The 25,276-nt window shown below is 39.4% G+C and overlaps 1 protein-coding gene across 2 annotated transcripts in view; it reads right to left on the reverse strand.

Annotated features, from left to right (window-relative positions):
• neto1l (neuropilin (NRP) and tolloid (TLL)-like 1, like) overlaps window positions 1–25,276 on the reverse strand; it is a 93,895-nt gene that overhangs the window by 48,466 nt on the left and 20,153 nt on the right. Inside the window, exons 1-4 of one of the 2 annotated variants that reach the window (XM_026292831.1) lie at window positions 15,406–15,503; window positions 14,742–14,798; window positions 14,521–14,655; window positions 13,860–14,108 (exon numbers count right to left, since the gene is read on the reverse strand). In XM_026292831.1, the coding sequence (XP_026148616.1) occupies window positions 13,860–14,108; window positions 14,521–14,655; window positions 14,742–14,798; window positions 15,406–15,433 (469 nt within the window). In that variant the 5' untranslated portion in view covers window positions 15,434–15,503. Of the gene's footprint in view, window positions 1–13,859; window positions 14,109–14,520; window positions 14,656–14,741; window positions 14,799–15,405; window positions 15,504–25,276 lie in introns of those variants that run through there. The other variant, XM_026292830.1, reaches the window with a different exon arrangement.

The raw sequence follows: 25,276 nt of genomic DNA on the forward strand, positions 1-25,276 counted from the left end.
GAGACTTTTACAGTTTCAGCTCCATACAAAAAAATCATGTTGTGCAAGGCAAAAAAAATGTGAAGTGAAGTTCATTTCACATTCAAATTCAGGCAACAGCCCTGCATCAGTGTGGTGAGGCCTACAGAATGTCACTGGTTTCAAGACACCATCCTCCCAGGCCGTGGTGAGCAAAAGACTGGCAGACAACCAGAATAAGTTTTACTGTAGAATTAAGAAGCAACATCTCTGAATATCTACAGACTTGTCACCCAGACATCGGTGATTGTGAAGTGATGTTGACCCACCTGAAGGACATGACAGGCCTGCTGCAGGACCCCCTGCAGTTTGCCTTCTGGGCAAACAGGTGAAGGATGCAGTCAACATGGCAATGCATAACATCCTGCAACATGTTGTCTCCCTGTGTTTTTGGATTTTATCTCAGCATTCAACATCCACATTCCAGACATGCTCTGCTCCAAAGTCATTCAGCTCACTGTGCCAGCCTCCACCTGTCAGTGGATAACCATCTTTCTGACAGACAGGAGGCACTAGGTGAGGCTGGGGAAAACCACATCCATCACCTGGTCAGTTAGCACAGGAGCCACCCCCGGTATGTCTCCTCTCCCCACTGCTCTTTTCCCTCTACACCAGAGACGACACCTCAGGGGACACCTCTGCTAAACTGAGGTTTACTGAAGTTTATAGATGACACAATGGTCATCTGGCTCATCCAAGACAGTGACAGGTCTATGGCAGACAGGCTGAACAGATGGCTTTGTGATACGGTCCCAACAACCTGGAGCTGAACATGGTCAAAACAGTGAAGATGACAGTGGACTTCAGGAGGAACCCCCAGCACTGCCCCTCCCTTACCATACTAAGCAGCACTGTATCAGCAATGGAGACCTTCAGTTTTTGGGACCTGCAGTCTGCCAGGACCTTAAGGGGACATCCAGCATCACCACTATCATCAAGAAGGCACAGGAAAGGGTGTTCTTCCTGCATCAATTCCGGAAATTCAGCCTGCCTTAGGAGCCTGCCTTGCGTATATAGTGTTATGACCTGCACATTGTGAGTCACTGTACCAGAGTTAAATTCTTTGTTTGTGTAATGAAACCTGTCAATAAAGATGATTCTGATTCTGTTGCATTAATTTTCCTCCATTATATTGTAAATCACTAGTACTGCTGCAATCCATACACATATGTCCCCCTTTGTAACAAAAAGACACAAAGTTAGAGAGAAATTCCGAAATATCAATTAAATCACAAGATAAAGTTGGCAGACTTTTGAAAAGCTATAGGAAATCAAGTTTCCCAGAGGGGACAATATTGCCAGTAGGGCTCTACAGATTCAAACTAATCTTTTCTAATTTAAGAAAAAGAAAATTATGTCCTTGTGGCATACAGCTATCTAGAAATAGTGATTTCAATCTCTACATCTGACCAGAGGAGCACAAAAAAGATTACGCCTAAATATTTAACACTACTGTATATGGTACAGATGGTTATGAATGTGTTCTTTGAGGGAAGAAGATAAAATGTGTGCAGAAGTGCCTATTCCATGTGATGATAAATCTCTGCTCCTCAGCAGACTTTAACTTACAAACATGTTTGTTTTCACTTTCAGCATACAAAACCAAGAACCAAAGTCACCCCGACAAACAAACTGGATGGAGTACAAAATGAAAAGGCTTTTTTGATTTGAGGGTTCAGCTGTAGCTGCTCAGCGGAGGTCCAGTATGTATGTCTGTTTTTGTGCACAGGGATTAAGCATAGAATACAGACTGGGTAATTTCCCAAGCTAAAATCCAGGTTGACTCAAGCCCTAGATGAGAAATGTCCTTTCTGCACATTAAGACATAAACATAAAGGTAACCTTGTATTATTGCATGTGCATGACCCCATGTATGTGCTCAGTGAGCTAAATCAAAGAACTACTCTTTTACTTGTTAACTGAACGGATCTCTTGGGTGACTGTGTAGGTTATTTTTGCAAAATGCTGTATCTGCAAAGTGTAGATTTTTTAGAACAGTTAAAAGGTTTTGTTTTGTCAGCAAAGATTGCCTCTGTCCTGTGCAATATTAGAATTTTATAAAAGTTGCTTTACTGTAAACTTGACTATCAGGATCATAACTGAATACAAATATAAATGTGCTGAATGAAACCACTTTTTAACAAACTGGTGGATTTCCCAAAACAATTTTATCTCCATGCTAGATCAGATATTTCATTATACAGAATGAAAAAAAAACTATTATAGTGCATGTATAAAAGAAGAAAAAGCCAGCAAGGCTAAATTTCAGTCCTGGACCAAACAGTCAGAGAAAACTGTTCTACAGTAATACATTTCCTATGCATGGCTATTTAAACATACAGAGAGCAAACTGTTTATGCACTTTAAGCTTTTTCAAGGCTGGAAGTGCAGGGACCGCTATCTGTGTTTGTATCTGCAATGTGCTTTTTACCCAGACTTATTAGAAGCTACAAACTAAAAGCCAATTGGCATCCTTTTATAGAAGGTGACAAGAAAGGCCAGTGTCAGCTCAATGAATATTCAGAAAGAAGCTAAGCCTTGAGGGGACATGGAGAAAACCCAATCTTTTATCAGCATTCCTCACAGCGTCGCCATAACAGATTCGCAGAAGTCCAAATAGCTATCTGAATCACAGTGTCTCGCTTTCCTTTCTTCTTTCTGTGTCAGTTTTTCCCGTCACCATTTTTGTTCATATTACAGTATAAGCAGCACTATAGCCATGGTGTTCTTCTTGTTCTTTTTCGGCCTCACTTTCCCCTAGCTGTACATTTTCCTGCATAGAGAAATAATGAGAGCCAGCAGCAGTGGGTGGGCATGTGCGTTGCATTGTATAGGAGTGCCGTGATTAATCGTGCTTGCCAAATGGAAAATGAAATGGCAGTAAGGCCAATGTGTTCAGCAGGCTGTTAGTGTTTGTTTGAGAGAGAAACGGGATGAACACACGTGACACTGCCTGACTCTTCAAGTCCTTGCTCTCGGCAATCTGCCAAAAAGGCTTCAGCTGTTCAATGGAAGAAGATGGTCTTAATTGACTTCCTGGATTCCAGTGGTGTGTAGTCACTGGTCTGAGGAGAAAATAAAAATGTTCTCCTGCACCCTTCTGCACCTCAATAATCACAGATGGATGAGCAATTTGAGCTTTCACAAGGATGAATGAAGATGAAATGTGAGAAAAAACTGATGGAAACCAACCTCTTGCTAAGATGTGTTCATGTTTGTTACACCATCATCCTGACAGCTCTTTTAGTTGTCATGTCTCAAGGTCTCAAAGCCAAGCAAATGTTTGACACCTTCAGTAAAATGTACTGAAGCAAGTGCATAGAGCATCACACAAACTGTTTCACACCTAGAACAGACCAAATGTCATATACACTTTTAGGATGACAAATGGTAAACATTTGAATTTAAGGTGGATTTTTTAGTAGGAACTGTTAAACAGGCCCCAAGCCCAAATAATGGATCCTCTGGGTGCAATAGTAATCCTTCATGCAGACATGGGGAAACAGCAGAAGGCAAGTGAACCAAGCAGATCCTGTATGAAATATTTAGCTTTGGCCTGCTTGTAAACTCTGTCATTATTGTTACAGATGAGCTGCAAAATTAGCCATCACTTCAGTGACCTCTCAAAAACTCAATACAGATAAAAATGAAAATGGCCTGTTTTGTTCCATTACTACTACAATGCATATTTCTTTCTTGATTGAACATAGGGGACACTAGAATAAATAAAATATGATGGACAAAGATGAGCTGGAGAATTACAGTTATTTGCAGGAACTACTTGCCATGGCTTTTCTATAAGCTAATCAAATGAAAATGATATGCATTAAGCCTTCAATTCAGCCCCAGTAGTAGGCTATATACAGTAGGACAGCCGATCTATGACCAAAGCTGCACTTTCATTTTTTTAAAAGTACCATTACCAAATTTTATTGTTGTTTCCTATGAGGGAACATTATATATAGTTGTGGACATCTGATTGAATCCACAACTGTTTTATCATCCTGCTCCAAATGCTCTGAGGATTACTCAAATTCCACGTTTCATAATCCCATCATGGTCTTGCACTCCTTTATTGTTGACATCATTCTCCCAGCGGCAAAACAAAAGCTTGTCATTACCTATTAGATTACCCTGATGCCAAATATGATTTAGGTCCCTTTGGAATCGGACCTTTGCTATCTGATGATAAGCTGGGAATTTAGAGTCCAATCCAAAAATCATCAGAGAAAATTGCAGATGAAAACACAACACTCATTCATACTCCTTTTTAGGCAGTTATTAGACTTTTTACACCTATATTTTAAAGCACCAACTCCCAAAGGAAGTATCCCAATGATGAGAAGAATAAAGCAATAGCAAAACTTGTCAAGCATGGAAAGCAATCTGCTCTGTGATATCCTTCAAAATCAGAGACACAAATCAGGAATGCAAACAAAACTCATTCACCTTACAAAAATGAAAAGGCTTTTTCAAACAGCCTTTAAAAGTATCATTTTCTAATACTTCTTCAATAGGTTAAGGCCTTAATATGTGCAGAGATAAAACTAACAGCTCAGTCTCCTTGCTGACTAACACAGAACTGTGGAAAGAGTCATGTTCTCTGCATGATAGCCAAGGATCTACTACTGTGATAGGCTAATGAAACAAAGAGCCCTAGGCAAGCTGTTATGCCTACAGAGAAATGGAGCTCAGAAAAAAAAAATGCACTTACAACAACCTTGCTAATTTCCAATGCAGTTCTGAGAGCAAAGACCATGTGCATCATGTGTACAATGCAGCGAACACTACATGAATACAGAATGGGTCACCTTATTGTGGAAGTAGCTAGATGTACTGTAGATAGAACACAGGGGTTTGAATAGGAAAGCAGCAGTAACCAATAGGACAATGTAAACAAATACACACACACACACTCTCATGTTCCAGCATACAGTATATACTGTATCTACACACATATTTATACATATGGTGTGTGTAGATATGCACATACAGTACACACACATGCCCTCCATTCCAATTCTCAAACCTGGCCACAGATAACCAACCACACCCAAATGGTTTACGTTAGAGCAGGGTTGACATTACAACAGAGTGGTGCCCTGACACTCCCAGCATCTGTAGCTGAACAGCAGGTCTGGCTAACAAACCTTCCACAGAGGATGGAAGCAGGAGGCAGGCTGCGACACCGATTGATCTGCAGAGTAATTGGCTAGGAACGGCTGAAGCAGCCAAAGGATGTAAATATCAGCCATCCTGCTGGATTGTGAGTTCTATGGAGCCATGAACTGGCTGTCCCCTGAGTGAAGGCCTGTTGTCTGATAAGCTGGTGAACACTTTGTGCCAGAATGTTTCTGTTGAGCAGGAAGCAGCGAGGTATCGATATTGGAGCAAAAGAATGGAAAAGGTAAATAGAAATGGGAAAGAAAGCAGAACGCAATACAGGCCCGCCCAAAATGGCACTGTGGCTATATCTCCAAATACGAATATATAAAGAAATTACATGATACTGTTTATTTTTGTTTTTTTAAGAACTAAGAGTTCCTACAATAATAGAACCATGTTCAGTTTGCTTCTTTGTCAGGGGCTAAGAAATAAAATATATATTATATTCTGAATCCAAGGTGCCAACATTTAAGACTGATCATTTATTGTTTCAGTAATTGCTTAAATGTCCAGTGGTGACACTGATATATCCACTTTCATTTCAGTTGTTAGATGACTGCCCCATTATGAAGTCTAGTGTGAGGAATTAACAAAGTTGCCAAATAGTTATTAGTCAGATATAATTTAAGAGTAAATCAGTAGTGTCTACATTAGCTATCTGAGAATAGAAGTATGAAAATAACAACTCCTGGCTTATATGATCAGCTGTACAGAAAAACTAAATTATCTAAATTACACAAAAGAACTGCCACAGAGGACAATTGTTTTAATTATACAGTGGAAATGATGCATGGCTCTGTAATATCCTATAATATGCAAAGAAACCATACAAAAATTATATCAGTGTACGTGAATGTTACCATTGCCTACACATGGACCTATAGTTCAACATAGAAAGCAAGAACCTGGTGCAGCAGTGAGAGAACACTGGAGAGGGAAAAAAAAGAAACTTAGAGATGCGAGACCAAGGGTAAGATGGGCCCACAGCTGCAGGAGGTGTGCCTGAAATGCAAAGTCACTATATCCATCTTGTTTTTCTAAAAGAGAGGCAGTGTGGAGGGACTGATGTCTTTAGCTGAGCCCAAATGCCTACTGTCAATTTTCCACACTACTTACAAGCAGAGGAGATTCTGTTTGAAATAAAATTGGTGTGGGCAGCCAGAACTCAAAAACACAAGCCTGGATGGGGGCCAAGAAAAAGACAGAGCCTGTTCTCCAAACAGTGGTCTGTTTCTTTGTCTAGACCACTATCTACGTTTCACATTGAAATGGGTCAACTGGAAAATAAACAGAGACTTGGTTATGTAGTCTTTGCCAAAGCCCTTCATCTGACAGCACTGGTTTGTATGGTTGTATGACATGTTACATTATACAGGCTCAGTCAACATAAACAAACAATAGATGTTGTAACCCTGGTCATATTACTGTCAACTAAAGGATGCGTTGTCTGGACTCTGAGCTTTTGGCAGGTGGTCTCAGGCCTTATTATGTTCCCAGGGAGTTCAGTCTTATCATGGCCACACATTCAACATACATTCAACCAAGAGCTAATGCTAATATTCCACGTGAAGTTATCCATGAGACTCAAACATGTGCAACATAAGCTGAAGAGGAAATTAAAGCAAGCTAAGGAGGACTACAAAAACAAAATAAAGAACACAACAACCTCAGAGAGGTGTGGAGGGGAACTGACAACATCACTGGCTACAAAAAAAAGAACAACCAGGCACCATTGAATGATGTGGACAAAGCCAATGAACTTATCTTATCTAATCTGAGGGGCATGCTAGTTCTATAAGAAACGTAAACCTACACACTTCCTGAACAACAGCAGTGGGCAGTGTTGAACAATCAAAAAACAAAACAAAAAAAAAACTGACTTGCACTGTAGGAAGTAGTAATGAAAAACAGCATTAGAATACAAAAATGATTTGTAAGGAGTGGCTATATGCAAGCACCTCATTCCATCAAACACACTCTTCAGTCAGTTTTTGGGAGAACACCAGAAAATGCATCACAGGAGAGTTTTCTCTCCATTTCAACTCAGGAATTTCATCCACCTTTCTTCTGTCATCTTCACTGAATATGAGCCCCTATGTACCAATGTCAAGCCATTGAAATGAAATATTACTCCCTGTACCTTAGGTACTATACCAGTGTAGGACAAATTTATGGCAATGTTTTTATTGGATTAGTTTGAGAGTTATCACAATAGAAAAAGTCAGATCGAAGAAGCCTCTATGAAAATGGAATCTAATTTAAATAAAAACGATGATCTTCAAATGATGGCTTGTTTCTCACATTAAATTATTAAAACTTTGGTAGATAAATTCTGACTTTCCTTTTTGAAAATCTGATGCTAACAACTACATAATCTGTCTAACTGACAGAAGAAAAAACATAGGTTGCCAAGAAAATGTTTATCTCAAACAAACACCATCTTGCTGTAGCGCCATGTTGTGTAATGAAGTGAAATACTAAGAATTACCAAAGCCTGAATAGCACTTGCGGGGGCATTAAAATATATCAAAAATATTACTATTTGCTTGCAAATATTGGTGTTTTATTTGTTCTATTAATGATTTTCACAGTTATTGATTATTCCTAATAGATCTACATCGCCAAAATAGGACCCCGACTTCTAACTCTCAACCTTTCCTTGGCTATTTAAAAACTGTCTGTTTTAGTCTAATTCCCTGAAATCACTTACATCTCATTACAATAATTAGGTTGAAACAATATTCAGTTTTAACTTAAAATACAGTAAAAAAGAAACTCTCAGTTATTTTATGCTTCCTACTAATGTGGTCTATGTCAGTGTCTTATGAAAACCTCAGGGAGCCAATCCAGCCAGCAATGGGGAAGAACAGGGACAATCCAGGGACAACAGCCTGGGCAGTGTATAATCCGTGGCAAGGATTCTGCTATAGTAATTGAGTCCTTTGACAGCATGAAAGCCCTGGGTAACGAAGGAAGGTGGTGGCTTGCGGTTCTGTATGAAGTAAAAAGGACTCTAATCTCCTCCCTTGGATAGACAACACTCTCGACTACATCACCAGGTCCTGAAAGCTCAGCTCCTTTCACCTGCTCAGCAGCTACTTGGCTGGTGGAGCTGCCACCCAAAGCCAGACCAAGACCATCTTCTCCAAAGGAAAAGGGATGTGGTTTTGCATCATGCTGTTTGGGTTTTCCATGGACCAGCTACCTTCAAGCAGCTGGTGGAAAAGGTACTGGTGGACATATGTACCTGTACACAGAGCTGGAAGTCTGTATCGGGCCTAATCTGGCAGGGTTATTGCCCAACTATTTGAGGTTGTGACCTAGGTACGCATGGACAAGGGCAAGTGTGGTGATGCTGCAGAAGTGACTTCACCTTAGTGGCCACTTCACCTATTTGGTGAAAGGGAGGGGAAGACTCAGCAGCACCCCACACTGCAGACTGTGACTATTCCCCTATATCACTGCCTGCAGGCAGATTTGCCAGTTGCAGCAGCCAGGACAATGCTACTGTATGTGCTGAGTGATGGGATTGTCAAGGATGACTTCTTCAGAAAACGTTCAATTAAGAAAATTATATTAACGTATATTAAAGTATATTACTGATACTTCAATTAAGGAAATGCACAACTACTGATTAAATCTCTTTCTACATTTTATTTGCTCTGGCTTTGGCTTAAGGTACAGAAACACTAATTAATCGACCAGTACAACATGAATATCAGAGTGCTGCTCAACATCTATGAACATACAGACATATAAAAAACTGTAAAACTGTAATTTTACCACATTGTAGCACACTGACCTCTAGAGATGATGTGAATCTAGGAAAAGAAAATGATCATGCCCTTGGTAAAATATTCTTGTTTTTATGACGGATACTAAATGTTACTGATTATGTTGGGATCCGCCACATAGACAATAGTGCAAACCACACTCTCTGAAGGTGCTGCTATTCCAAAACTAAATGACTGCTTTCCCATTAATATATTTGGACAGAATAATAAGACAGAAAGGAAGAATTTCTTAGGTAATATTTCATACATTCAAACACAGTCTTGCATCACTGGTCCAAAATATGCAGTCCTTTCTTAAAACACTTTTCTTGTGGGTGCTTTATTCCTCTGTCCCAGACATCCCTCTCTTAACTGACTGAACTGCTTTGGACTTGATTTGTGTGATATACTTACAATAGCTCTGAATTCTGCTTCAATATGGTATTAGGATAATTTGTTCAGTCTAAGGGTACTCTTGGCATTTTGACACATTTTTGGTTTCCCGCAGAGAGTTAGATTAGTTAGGATGATTAAGAGATTGATACCACTATCATTGCTGCATGCTCAATTTGAAGATGCCAGAAAAAAACATGAACAGTTGGTTAGTTAGGACAAATACTGGAATCAGAGCTTTCATTATTCTTAAATTTAATTTCTTATCAGACTATTTTTTTAGCCTAGCCTTCTTGGTAAAGTCTTGAGTCCACGACTTTACTAAGCAAGAGTGTTGTCCATAGAACCATAGAAAATAGTTGTATCTATAGTTGCCAAACGTCCCACACGATGCATTTTGCTGAGGTGAAAAGAAATGCTATAAAAGTTCCACGATGCAAGACAAGAGAGAGTATGAAATAATTGTAATTTGTTTTAATAAAAAGAGTTGAGCATCATGTCACTGGAGAAGCTGAGTTCATTTAGTCAGTGTTCTGCTGGTGTCTGTTATTCCAGCACTTTCCTGCAGCATTAGAGGCCACATTTAAAACTACTATCGCTATACTTTAAGTGCTTTGCTGAAGTACCTCAACATATGACACTCAGTACTGTGGAATTCCAGTCACTACTTGTTCATTCACTACTGCTGTATTAACCACATTAGTCATCAAGAGCAAGCAGCTGTGAAAGGAGACTGGCACAAGGTGGAGGGGCAGAAGAGTTCTTATGTGTCTGTTATGAAATGACTGAGGGAAGAGAGAAAGAGAGCTGATTCATGCTACCTTTGTTCTGTATATTTTTTTCACTACCATTCATCAGAGGAAGGCTATGTGAATTAGTATGGTTAGCAGAGCAGCTGCAGGTGTGAGACATTATATACAGTGCCACATTTCAAGTATCAAGTAGAGTGAATTCAGGACTTCTATCTTCTTTAATTATGTAAATCATATGCCACAGATATTTCCTAACATGAAGCTGATTTTGCTTCCTTTCCTCTCAGCAAAATTGAGACTCCCATGAGAAAGAGGAAGAATAAACAATATGTAACAATATACTGTATATAAAAACCTCATGCAAATAGACTGAAGCCAAAGTCTGGGCTGCCTATGCAATGGAGAAAAATCAGAGCGTCCTTGATGGAACAAAATAAAATATATATAAATATTCGCAAGCGTTGATGCTGAATGCTGTTGTAGAAGTAACATAACTATTCCAACCATCAGCCAGCTAATGTTACTTCAGTGTTCCTACTGGCGATGTGAATGTGAACAAAAAAAGGTCTCAGGTCTGTTCCTCAGTGCAGTTGCTCCTAGAACTGTTTGGTTAGTCATATAAATTAGAGACAATGCTGTGGCTTATCCAGAATCATACCATGGCAAGCTGTTAATGGATGACAACATTAAAATACATTCAAATATCCTTACTGACATCCATCCATCCATCCATCCATCCATTATCTATACCCTCTTTTTCCTAACCAGGGTCACAGGGATCTGCTGGAGCCTATCCCAGCTCTCTTTGGGTGAAAGGCAGGGGTCCACCCTGGACAGGTCACCAGTCCATCACAGGGCCACATAGAGACAAACAACCTCACACACTCACACTCACTCCTATGGGCAATTTAGAGTCACCAATCAACCTGACATACATGTTTTTGGACTGTGGGAGGAAACCAGAGTTCCTTACTGACATATATTAACAAATAGTTTGACATTGTAAAACATATGCATATTCGGTTTGTTGGAAAAAATTACAAGATTAAGAACCCTGTTTGGCAAATATGAAGTTATTAACCAGTTAGCCAGTGGTGTGATTCAGAATTAAAAAGAGTTATCCACCAATCGCAGTGTTGGCAGTTTGATCTACAGTTCATCAGTTCAGTGTTGAAGTGTCCTTGGGCAAAACACTTATTTACTCCAAGTGGCATCTTGTTTGGCCAATTTAATTTCTGACTAAACACATAAGATATGATGTTAAATTTTAAGCAAATCTGAAATGCACAACAATCACGGGCAGTGTGGTGTGTATTCTGCATTGTATAAGATAAGTGTTTCACCTTGAGCAAAAAAAAAATTATGCTTATGATGGGTCTGCTTAAGATAAACATACAAAGACAAGAAGAACAAGGAGAAAAACTGGAGGTGAATAAAAAAAGTTCTGAGATCAGTCAGAGGCTGAGCTGATACACAATCATACTCAGGGTGGGTGTGTACATTTCTAATTAACACAGCTTAAATCTTAAGCTTAAGACTTACGGTAAGACTTAAGTCTGTACAGTTGGTACATGAGGTGATTGGGGCAAATAAAATGAGCTTCCCATGATATTATCGACTGGACAATGTTTAGCTACCCAACTTGTGACTTGTAAAATACCTTTCTAAAGAGTAAAACAGATAATAATGTGTAAAATACAGCTGCAGAATAAGAAATGCACACATCATCAGACAGCAAGAATATAACTGTGCCTGTCAGTCCTTTCTGTATCGTATGGAAAATATCATATTTGTTTACTCATGTTATGGTATAAGAACAAGTCCTTCGCATGTTTTGCCATTGTTGGCAGCCTAATTAATTGGCAAACTATCAGCATGCACAACACAGTTTACTGCTAGCAACATTAGCATTGTAGCTAAGGTTGAGTCACTTTGTAGAGTTTCAAGAGTTCAAAGGGGAATAATACATCGACCATTGCAGTGGAAAACCATAAAGTGAACATGCTTTACGACGACTGACAGTGCTAACCTCTGCATCACCATGTCATCCTAAAATAAAATAATTCAGTGAAAATACCAGGGATGGGGTTTGATGTTTGATGACATCTGAATCCTTTCAAATACTTTCATTTTAAATTTAGTGAAAATATATACAGTTTTCATTTCATTCAGCTCATCAATGTTGTGTTCCGGTGCATGTTTTGAACCATGTCAGTAACACAGTGATTATTTGTGATTAAACATGAACTACCATACAGCCTGGCACTGACACTAATTGAAAAGATAGTAATTAACTGTCAAAACTAAACTACTGACTTTCTGCTCTGATGAAGGTTTGTAGAGTTTTGACTCTATATTTTATTGCTGCTCTGTGACATTCATTAACTCTGCCCTCACTCATTGTCTTTTTGCTGAGCTTGATCCTCACTGGGGGGCTTTGCTGCTGATGCAGAGGCTGTGGAAGCTATAATAAATTACAGTGTTTTCTTCAGTACCTTCCCGTCAAATATTTTGCTGCAGCTTAGTTGACTTTGTAGCTGTTAAGTTGTTCCACTTCTTTCTTTACAGTTTTAAGGCTTTAGAGCATTTTTTAGATGCTAGATAGATGGATATTTTTTTCTTTTCATAATGTCTGTAGAGCCAGAGAAGCCAAATTGTGTAAACTAAACAGAGAACATGAATGACTTGATAAGGGATTTGTTTAGCTATGAAGCTTAACAAATCCAATCACCGTAGAAAATACTCAAGTATCTCAAATCTGTGCATTAGTAGTTGAAGAAACATACTTGGAGGATTTTTACTAGTAATAATTCCAAATACATGGAGCTACTGCAGTTTTCATATATTTTAACATTTCAGAGAAGGACCCATGTCTTTAACACCATTTCTCATTTTTGTCGCCATTGACTGCACATGTTCACAGTGATTTCCCACAAAAAGCTTCACTATTCCCATTTCTCAATTCCACAAACAATTAGAGATAAATCTATAGTCCCTGTTCACCTCAGTAGCATTCATTTCAATAGCCTGTAGTATAGCAGGTTTTTCAGAGGACAGGTCAATGTACTGCATAAGTGTTCACCACGTAAACAATGACGCACTCAAATCTCTAATGGTAAAATACCCCAAAGATGCAGTGAATATGGAGACAAATTGGCACACTTTTCAGGTTTCTTGGCACAATGTCTTTCAAGCCTCAAACACACTAAAACATCGACTGTGTTATTAAATCCAGTCAAGTGTAGGTGAAGGAATATTAAATCATGGTTATGCGCTGACTCCTTGTCATCAGTTTTTGTATTGCTTCAGTAATGGGACCACAACCAAAGACGAGGCAAATAACAAAATCCTAGGCTTTGCACACAACCACAACTGCCTCTAATGAATTCAACAATAGAGATTGGTTTGCTATGCTTTCCCAGCTTCTTCCAGCCATGTAAACCGAGCTTTGGGCCTGCTAAACTGAATTAAAATCTGACACTGTTCCGCCTCACCCTAGAGAGAAAAGGAATAACAGCATAGCCAGTCACAAGCATGTCACAGCCAATGACAGTACAGTATATTGCCAATGGAAATAGTGAGTGTGTGCAGACAGACAATCAATAAAACTGCAAGAGGCTCCCACAAGGCTGAGTTCCCAGGATGAGGTTTGTTATTCATATGGAGCCTTCAGTTAGAGCTATAAAGCATGGATGTGCTTGCAGGAAGAAATGATGTGACAGAACCAGTAAGGCAATACAACGGCCAAAAACATTACCTGCAGTGAAGTTGTAACTTGCTGAAAATCCCACTGCTTCCAGTTCACCATCTGTAACAAATTTTATCCACAGATATCGGCCGCTACTCCTGATATCAGGTGGGCTGTGCTGACCACAGTACCGTCCAAGCATTGGGGAGAAGCCAAATGGTCCATCTCGAACCTCGATGTTGTCAAATTTACATTCCCAAGAGGACTCAATTGAATAATTCTCCTCAAAGTGTAGATCGATACACTGCCTTGGGGGAGCTGAAAGACAAAATGAATATAATTACCACCTAGCATAAAGCAGGGGGATAAAAGATTTGTCATGCTTTCACTGATGAATGTTAAACCTTTTCTGTCATCAGTGTGCCCACGTGTTCAATACAGTTCAATATAGCCAGTCTTGGCTATTGGTCAATTTATCTCCAATACACCAAAGCTGTCCCTGGTCTCTGGTAATATTTTAACCTGATTATCTGCACTGATTGATCAAATATCACCCGATAATGTGAAAAGCCTGAAGTAGCCACTCACTTTCTAATAAATGAATGCATCTTAACATGCACCAAGCAGTTACTGTGATTTCCACCCTCAGGATAACCCCAGGAATGCCTTGGCTGAGAATAAATATCTGGATTGCTTTTTTACTGCTGCTGTGCTTAAACAGAATATTTACCTTCAAGGATGTAAACACACTCTGTGTCTGGAGGGTATTTATTTGGGTAATTTGGAGAAGTGAAGAGTCCTCCTTCTGGTTCTTTCACCCACATTCCACATTGACCTGCAGGTTTCACTCCAGAATTGTTCTTTACTAATAACAATAAAGCAAAAGAGAAGAAAGGTCAGAGATTAAATTTTGTATGGCATCTAAACAGACCAGGCTTGTGATGGTGTTACCTGCTGTTTCCTTCTTTGTTGCCCCAGACAAGCCAAGTATGAGAAGACTTGCAACAACTGTAAGAACAGAAACAGTAAATGAATAAATCTAGTTTTGATTGAGGACAATGCCAATGTTTTCACAGCCTTATTTCAGCTCAGAGCAGGTTGAGTCAGCAAAGAACAGGTTTCAGGTTTCGTATTTCATGTGCTGCACATCACCAGAATGGAAATGCTAAACCTGTCCTGAGTGTAAGCTTACAGAGCAGAAAACCTAAAATAATGACAATAACAGGTGACAACACTTATGGTACATTATTAATTTGAATCTTTTAATTCTTATCTGATGTAAGAAAGAAATTAAGAAAGAAACCCAAACACTAACTTCAAGTGGCTCTGAACATCTAGGCCTGTAACTTTCAGCAAACAGATGATCTGAGTGACTCTAATCTCGAACATAGATCTTAACCAAACCCACATGTTGAACTAAACTGTCATAAATCACTGCAATGTTTTTTTTTTGTTTTTTTTTTTCTTGTGTAACCAACAGTGACTTCACAGGTTTGCAGGGATGTTGTCTAAAAGTGATGCGCCTACTACACTTATTTTTCGTTAAAAGTACGGATGCACAAGCAAGAAGAGCTTTGACCCAGTGTGCTCCAGCTGATGAACACGGATGTCTTACCGCGATGTAAGCTGTGCCCATGTACCATGTCTGTTCCTTTCACAAACGACTTCAGGCTCAACTAATTCCATTTAGATTCAGGAATACTTGAGAAAAAAAATATTGTGATGAGAGTTTCTGCCAATTCACAGTGAGAAACTGCTCATACCATGTAGCATCTTAGTGGGGGAAAAAGGCAATTTTACTCCTCAGTGAAATCTTGAGTGAAATCCTTGCAGATGTGTCACAACAAAAACTAGTCACCAGTTTCATATAAAACCAAAAATAGTTCTAAACACTCGCCCGATTTCCATCCAAACGTTTCTAAAACCCTTTGGTGCCTTTGATGCACTGAAAGGATTAATAGTCCCGTCATCAGCCCTTCTCTAATCGCTCCACCTTTGCGATCTTCTCTCGGAAAATATCATGCCCAGGCTTTTCTTGTCCTTTTTGGTCCCTTTATCAGGAGAGGAGATCCTTCATGAGCCCGCCACACCACGCAACACTCATCTCTGCAGCTGCCTTGCACTCAGAGTAACAAATAATAATAATGAGAAGTGGGTTTTTTATCCGCCTGGGTTTCCTTTACCGCGCCTGTGTGTCTGTAAGAAGCTGTGAGGATGGTTCTGAGTGCGTCCTTCTCTGGTGGTTTCTATCAACTGGAGAGTCCCCGCAGCCAGCAGGAGTTAATGTACAGTGTGATGTCCCTCCTCCCTGCGACCATCCAGCGCTCACTACAGGCGCCCAATGCGCCACAGCCAGCACGTACTTTTGACGCAGGTTTTACAAACTTCTCCAGACCACGACTTCATCAGACACGAAAGCGCTGTAGGAAAAGTAAAGAAGGAAGCGCGTATCGTGTATTGGTGTTAGTGGATACGTGTGTTTGATCAGTAAGCAGCAGCTGCAGAATACATTTCACCGCGTGCATCCTCCGCGCAAAGACAACAGAAAGGTAAACTGAGAGGGAAATGAGATGGGACACGGACTAAACAAGCAACGACGTGACTCATATCAACAAGAGCAAACATGGACAACCTGCAGAATCAACTATACGGAGAAATAAAGCAGCGTTATGCAGAAATAACTTGAAGCATCAAACCATGCCTTTCATTCTGCATTATTCCCAGTCATAAGTGCCATGGCCACAGCTTAGAGCTCTTTCTCTCTCTTATTAAAGAAGTCATTATGTCTATGGTGTAACTTCCTCATGGATGGCATCCTCAGATATTTCACTTTACCTCCACTTGTTTCCAGTTTATAGGCAGAGAAGCCACATTTTCTTTTCTTTAATTTATTTTCTTAAAAACTTGACAAAGACCAATAACTTTCCTGGGGTGTGTGTGAGCATCAGTGTGTACCCTCATGCAATGAGAGTGTAGTCCTGCTCCCACCCGATGAAAAAGATGATCAGAGGGTGCCCAGGGAGAGGTCAGGGGCTCAAAATAGTCTTGGCACACAGCAGACAGCATCCATCTTCAGCTGCTCCTACTGCAGAGACAATCTTTGACTCTCTCTGTGGGTATGTTGATGTCACTGAACAATTTGGATCAGCTTGAAATAAACTGTTAATAATAGTGGACATTAGTGTAAACTCCTTTGTAGTGCTGTTTGTCCCATGGCAGACTTGAGGACAATGACTGTCCATCTTCTCTCTTTTGTCCCTCTCTTTTACTTTGTGTTTTTTCTAACACATAAACCCTCTTGAGATTGCTAAGATAAAGACTTACTGTTCTCTCTAATGCCTTCTTAATTACAACCTGTCCCACAAATTGATCTGTTACTCACAACACTAAAAGTGCTTTGGTTTATAGCGGGTCATACAGATTTTGCAGGTGCCACACTGACTTTGAGAATGAACGTGGGACTAGGAAATCTCCAAACTCTTTTCAACTAATGGGCTCCTGCTAATCTGTTGTACAGAGCGATTTAATGGAAGTGGGATTTAGACCCCACCAACACGAGAACTGAAGCTTAGCCAGTCACTTTCTCGGTACTGTACAATCAGCTCCCATGAATCCTGAAGCCCACAGTGTAATATAGCTCACTGCTTCCTCCAAGATTTCACAAACACAACAAAAACATGACTGAAGAGAATTTAAAATGTCAGTTTCTCTAAGAAAGTAAAGCCTATCAGAGATTTTACAGTCTGCACGGAGGTCAATAATGAATGCAATGCAGTGCCCCAAACTATTTATTGATTAACAGAGGTACTGCATCGTCTCACAACTTTATAAGTGCAACACCACAGGTTTCTGGAGGGTAAACTCTGAGATGAAGCAGCAGAGCTATATGGGAATTATTCAAATGAGGCTTATCTACCCGACTGTATGCAACAGTAGCCCTAGTGAATTTAACAGCAGCCTCCAGTTTAGCTCTGTGGCATGTTTAAGCTGTTTGACTGAGGCTGTGGGAGCATCTCGGAGAACTAATTCATTCAACAGGAGTCTCTGAGTCTGGCATTTTTAATTAAGGACGTCTATCATTTAGCCAGAGATAAGTATTATGCTGTGTGGACCCCATGAAAATTTGCAATTTGGGAAGGTCTGGAACACATATGAAGACAGGGCAACAGATGTATTGTATACATTACACATGTACTGTAATATTTAATTGTTTCATGTTTGACTGATTTGTGTAATTGCCCATTGTCCAGCTGCAATTTATTTGCTGGCCTTCCTCCAGCAAATATGCCACAAGCATATTATCCTGTAGCAAACACAAAGCAGAAAGTGATTTGTGATTGCATTCTGTTCATTTGGCTCAGACCTTATGAGTAAACTGGGCATTCACCTCATATTTAGCGTTATTCTAATGACACTGCAAGCACTGTTTCTTTTTGTCATGCTAACAGGTGGATACACGGGCTAATGCTTTCTGTCCATTGGGACTCAAATTAACATTATTAGTGATGCACTGAACAGTTTGTTGGCCTAAAAACAAACACAATTTGTTTGTCATTCAAAGCGTGTTGTAGTTCATTAAGCAGGACCCAGTTACAACAAAGTGTTGCGCTTACCACAGGCAAATTTGGAGCTGTTCTTTATGCTACATTACCTATCTGCGTCTCTAGTGATAGACCGTCTTTATCCCTGTCCTGCACCTGGAGCAAGTGGGAAAATATTTCCATCAGATGTCAGCAAATATAACACCTGTGGCTTCATTTTCGTTGAGGTGCCTTTATTAGTCTGCATGTTTTTTTTTAAGCCATGGTGCCTTCTTTTACCCTCTAAAAAAGTATTACCTGATCTCGTGCAAAATGAGATGAGAAATTAGACACAGTTAAAGGGGATTGCTGCTTGTGTAATTATCAAGAAGAAGAAAAACAATACAAAGAAATTATATTAGTGCTACCACTAATGACCACTAATTAATCTGCAAAAATTATTTGCACTAATTGTTTGACAAGACAAAAATCCACACAGAAATTTTGATGTTGTTGTTGAGGGTATGATGACTGCACAGTGATTATAACCTCACTAAAAATGATCAATTTTTAAAATCTGTTTCTATCTGTACTTTTTATTGTTTAAAATGGTTTTCAGTAAGGTCAGCAAATGAATGCATAGTCATTACAAAACCCCGATCACCTGTTGTGGATATTGGTTGACGACTGCTCATGAGCTACAAAACTCTCCACAATAAACTCCAAATGTTTGGTTCTAGCAAACTTTCTTTTTAGGAATCCAAAGCACTCAGTGCTAATTTCCCTTTGAACTTCTCCACATTCATCTCTCTCATGTCTCTTCAATGCTGCAACTCATCTGTCAATCACTGTGGTTTTATCCATCCAGCAATTAATCTCAGCCCAAGAGGGGCAGCTGCACTGTCTATGAACCTGAATGTCTGCTGAATTGTTACGCCTGGTCTGCAGATTTCTGCTCTAGTTAAAGTACTGAAAGTAGTTACATGTAAGGGCAACTTTTTAGCACCTCTCGCAGATCTTTTATTTTCATGTTTCCTCTGAATGCCTTTCACTTCATCTTCCTGTGCATATGAGCGTGCATGAGGGAAGCACTGATGTGCTGCATCACAGGTGTCCTGGATTTGGGCTAACATATCCTCTGCAATCTGTTCTGTTTATGCAGTCCCTGGCCTCTGAGTTAAACTGACTGTGTAATTCATCATTTGACCTCATTAGCCACTTGGTAGGGGGGGTACCATCGACACGCTGTGACTCTCTGTCAGCCCTAACACCCTGATGGGGGAGTCAGAGTCCACAATATCACTGCCACCAAAACACAGATTTTTTTTTGGATACAGTCCAGTACCATGCTTCAAATAAATTAATTTTCAAGCAGTGAATAGCTTAGTACCTTTACAATGAAGTTTTTGTTCAAGTCAATTCTCATTCATGTTTAAACATGTCCATGCTCCTCACATCTGTCCAAATTTACAAGCATACCAAGAAGCTTTGGTGTAGTGGCTAAACCACATTACTACAACTGAACCAAAAAGCAGTTTTCCTATAGAGAATAATCAGAACAGGATTGGCTGTAAAACAGTGAATCAATTTTTCTGAGCATCACAAACCTTGCAAAATGACTCTTATTATCAGAATGTTATCCAGGGGGTCCAGTATTATTTGGGAAGTCCAGATGAGTTGTAGGATATGTTTAGTTTGTCTTTCTGGACATCTGGACTGCCTTGTTAAACCTGCTGCTACTGAGATGGACCATAGTGAGAAACAAGAAGACTATTAAAAGGAGATCTCCAACTACAAAAGAGATCAATTAGCACACTTTATTAGGGATTTTTAGTCCTTTGGAGCTTTTATATTTGTAAACCCTTTAAATAAAATGAGTTTTACATTTATGGGCATGTGCAGTGGACAGGGAAACCCAGAAACAAGAAAACTGGTTCATGTGCCAGGTGAGTAGGTAGGAACTCTTAATATGGGATTCAGATTCTGAAAGGCATTTATGGGTAAACTGCTAAGAAAGTGTGCCCCTCTAGTTTAACCCAAATTCTGGTGGCGTTTCTTGAAAATAAATAATAAAAATCAGGTGGTATTATTTTTTGTCTCAAAATATGCACATTGGTACTACTATAAATTATTATTAATATGTTAACAGAACTTCTAGGAAAAAAGTTTCACACACCTGTGATTTCGAAGTGCCTGCATCTTGGTCAGAAATGTCATGTGAAATTAATGAATACATAATTTAATATGACAGGTTGGCAACTTTCACAGCACATGATCACTTCGCTAAAAACAGGATTTCTGTAACAAGGAACAAAAGGACATGGCATCTTATGGACTGATGAGTGAATCATAGTTTGCCAAAATTTTGCAGTATGACAGTTAAATAATTTATCACGGAGGCTCTCGCCATATTGCCCTAATCTCATACCATGTGCACCCTGTGAGTATTGCTCACCCAGCTCATATATTAATAAATATATGAATTATTTGAGTATTTTTTTCTGGGACAGACTGATTGACCTATACAACTCAAAAACAAATTTTGAGAAAACCATTACATGTTGGTGCATTTTGTTTTTAACTGTAATGGATTTGCTGAGAGCTTACTGACTGCACTCTTTTTCTGCTGGTCAATAATTCAGTCCATGCGTGTTTTTCAGTCTTGCCCCATCAAAATACAATATATTAGATTTTATATTCAAGGTGTAAATGGTTTATAACAGTTTCTAGTTAACAATGTTCCACAACAGTGTAGCTGCACTTTATATTTTGCATGTAGTCTGGCCTTTGTCAGCTTTACTGCGTTCTTGCCATTAGGCCTGTGTTGCCTCATCACTGCAGCTATAACGCAGTAGGCAGCAGTAAAGGGGAGAAATATACTGTAGGAGAGCACGAGAGAGAGTGTGGGGGAAGGGTATAAAACAGAACAGAGGGGAGAAGGGAGAGGGAAGAAGAGGAAAGAAATGATTAATGATGACTGTAAAGAAGATAGCCAAGGTGGTTAGTGAAATTAACAGAAGCTTAGCCAACAGCAGATCACAGGAAGTAAAAGGCACCAACACAGATCCAACTTGTTTACATGTGTGTAAGTGCATATAGTGTGCGTGTGTGTGTGTGTGGACTGCTGTTTATTAATTCATAAACAGTTGCAGTTAAATGTGTTGAAGGTGTTGAAAATAGGTTTGATATAGTCTGTAGAATATCAAAATTGAACTCCCTACCACAGCTACACTCATACAGCTTTCTGTTTGCACACAGGGTCTGCAGGTTACAGTGTCAAATTTACCACTCAAATTTTTAGAAGTCTTCCAAACAATGGGCCCTTGATTTCACACAGAGGTAGAAAAAAGCAGGCTTCTCAGTTCTAGCTGGTGAGTGTTGATTCATTTCGTTGATGGATATTTACTTAGTGCCATGAGTTGGATGTGCTGTTTTGAAACGAGAATCCTCCAAAATGTCTTGAATGTAGATTATGAATTCTACCATGCTAAAGCCCCTCACCAAGAGATAAAAATAAGTAAACAGGATTGTTCTCTTCTTGCAGAGCTAGTTAGTCTCTACATATAGCACAGATAAAAGACTAGTCATTTCATTCAGACATAATCCTGATGGAGTCTTAGCTTAAATTAGACAAAAGTGGGAAAGCAACAAAGGGTTTGTGATAGAGATTTCAATTTTATATAAATAGAATAGCAGAACCAGCTGAAGCAGTTGAAATGCTGCTGATACTAATTTTATCATCATATATAATGTTTTAGATCTGATCATGTGAAATATATTAATATGTTGAATTACTTTACATACTGGCAGGTAGTGAATTTCCTATTGGGGTTAGTAAAATCTTACATTCTAGTTTTGGACTTTGAATAATATTTTGCATTATTAATCTGATGAAAATTATTAAATTAATGTGGTGGAGTAAAACATATAATATTTGCCCCTAAAATATTGTAAAGTATGAAATACACTAGAAAAATAAATAAAATGTAATAAAATATAAATGCCTCAAGAATGTTCTTAAGTAGATCTGTTTAACCACTGTTTTTCCATATGAAAATTTCCTGAACCAGATGTAAAAACTGCACTTAGCATGTTGTGGGTTCATCATACCAAAGGCCCCAGTCAATCGAACTAATCAACAAACTGGGATGGACAATAAACGATAATAGCCACTCTCTAAAAAAAAAAAAAAAAAAAAAAAAAAATCAATGATTTTAATTGTGCTAGGAGGCACATAACTCTGGTGTTTTAATCAGTCCCTTCAGGTTTCAACAAAAGCTCATCATGAACGTGGCTGAACCCAGTTGGCTTGAAAGAATATAGTCCTGTGTCAGTAACAGATGTGATTTTTACTCACTAATTGAAGCTGTGAGCTGTTCAGAGGTCGCACTGTTGTTAGAACATTTTTTATATTGTTAAACTCACGCATTAGAAAAGTAATGAACATCAGAGCAGATAAAAACATTTGTCATTATACCTTTTAATGTGAAATGGAGATTTACCCTCTATGTAAAACACACCTGTGTGACAAACAAGTTTATTTTCCCTAAATATAAACAATATTTGAACTACTGAGTCACTGAAAATCTGAACAGCTCCTGCATTTGCAGACACGTCTAGTCTTTATCACTTGAATTGAATCTGCCTGATATAGATCTGACCACTGTGACATTGAATTAAGCTCTTTACAGAGAGCAGTACTTTACTGGAAGTCAATCTACATACATTACTTTAGCATAATAAATGTGAGGCAGTATCACTTTAGATAAATGGCTTCTCATCACTATACTGTTTATCATATCACTTCTTCTGATTTAGATTTCCAGGGCAGAATTAATTAACCCAGTGCTGCAGTGCCGCTCATAATTGTAAATTTCACACCCATGAGAGCAATGTAATGCAAGCTATTTACTATTCTAGTTTAATTTAAGAGTTGACCTTAAATTAATGTAAAACGTTATTTGTTAATTGATGACTGGGATTACTATTGTTGGTTCTCTGTCCCTCATTGTCTGTCCAACTCTAAACTCAGGATACAGCAGCAGCAGCCTTGATTGTCCTTATTGTTCTGTCTGTAAAGAATTGGTGTCACTTACAGTGGGTACGGAAAGTATTCAGACCCCTTTAAATTTTTCACTCTTTGTGTCATTGCAGCCATTTGCCAAAATCAAAAAAGTTCATTTTATTTCTCATTAATGTACACTCAGCACCCCATCTTGACAGAAAAAAACAGAAATGTAGAAATTTTTGCAAATTTATTAAAAAAGAACAACTGAAATATCACATGGTCATAAGTATTCAGACCCTGTGCTCAGTATTGAGTAGAAGCACCCTTTTGAGCTAGTACAGCCATGAGTCTTCTTGGGAATGATGCAACAAGTTTTTCACACCTGGATTTGGGGATCCTCTGCCATTCTTCCTTGCAGATCCTCTCCAGTTCTGTCAGGTTGGATGGTGAACGTTGGTGGACAGCCATTTTCAGGTCTCTCCAGAGATGCTCAATTGGGTTTAGGTCAGGACTCTGGCTGGGCCAGTCAAGAACGGTCACAGAGTTGTTCCAAAGCCACTCCTTTGTTATTTTAGCTGTGTGCTTAGGGTCATTGTCCTGTTGAAAGGTGAATCTTCGGCCCAGTCTGAGGTCTTGAGCACTCTGGAAGAGGTTTTCTTCCAAGATATCTCTGTACTTGGCCACATTCATCTTTCCTTCAGTTGCAACCAGTCGTCCTGTCCCTGCAGCTGAAAAACACCCCCACAACATGATGCTCCCACCACCATGTTTCACTGTAGGGATTGTATTGGGCAGGTGATGAGCAGTGCCTGGTTTTCTCCACACACACCGTTTAGAATTAACGCCAAAAAGTGGGAGTCCTTCATGTGTTTTTTGGCAAACTCTGTGCAGGCTTTCATGTGTCTTGCACTGAGGAGAGGCTTCTGTCAGGCCACTCTGCCATAAAGCCTGACTGGTGGAGGGCTGCAGTGATAGTTGACTTTGTGGAACTTTCTCCCATCTCCCTACTGCATCTCTGGAGCTCAGCCACAGTGATCTTTGGGTTCTTCTTTACCTCTCTCACCAAGGCTCTTCTCCCACGATTGCTCAGTTTGGCTGGACGGCCAGGTCTAGGAAGAGTTCTGGTCGTCCCAAACTATTTTCATTTGAGGATTATGGAGGCCACTGTGCTCTTAGGAACCTTGAGTGCTGCAGAAATTCTTTTGTAACCTTGGCCAGATCTGTGCCTTGCCACAATTCTGTCTCTGAGCTCCTTGTCAGTTCCTTCGACCTCATGATTCTCATTTGCTCTGACATGCACTGTGAGCTGTAAGGTCTTATATAGACAGGTGTGTGCCTTTCCTAATCAAGTCCAATCAGTTTAATTAAACACAGCTGGACTCCAATGAAGGAGCAGAACCATCTCAAGGAGGATCAGAAGAAATGGACAGCATGTGAGTTAAATATGAGTGTCACTGGAAAGGGTCTGAATACTTATGACCATGTGATATTTCAGTTATTCTTTTTTAATAAATTTGCAAAAATTTCTACATTTTCTGTCAAGATGGGGTGCTGAGTGTACATTAGTGAGAAATAAAATTAACTTTTTTGATTTTGGCAAATGGCTGTAATGACACAAAAAGTGAAAAATTTAAAGGGGTCTGAATACTTTCCGTACCCACTGTAAGTCTGAATGTTTCCAGTAGCTGACCACCAATTGACAGGTCAGGCCACATGCTTGCTCAGGCATTTTGGGGCACTGAGTAATTATTTGGAGGCATACAGTCAGATTTTTCGAATTAAATCAAAACATCTTGTTTACTTATGTACTTACCGCTGCTTCCTGCTTATTGCCTGGGAACAGAGAAAGAGCGAGCACACAGCACTGTCACCTGCCCCTCTTTACTTGGCTGTTCGCAGTCACTGACAGCACTGCTATCAGGTACACTGGGGCATAATATGTAAAAATATACACAGCC

This window comes from Mastacembelus armatus, chromosome 20 (genome assembly GCF_900324485.2).
Source record: "Mastacembelus armatus chromosome 20, fMasArm1.2, whole genome shotgun sequence".
In the NCBI taxonomy this organism is placed as follows: Eukaryota; Metazoa; Chordata; class Actinopteri; order Synbranchiformes; family Mastacembelidae; genus Mastacembelus; species Mastacembelus armatus.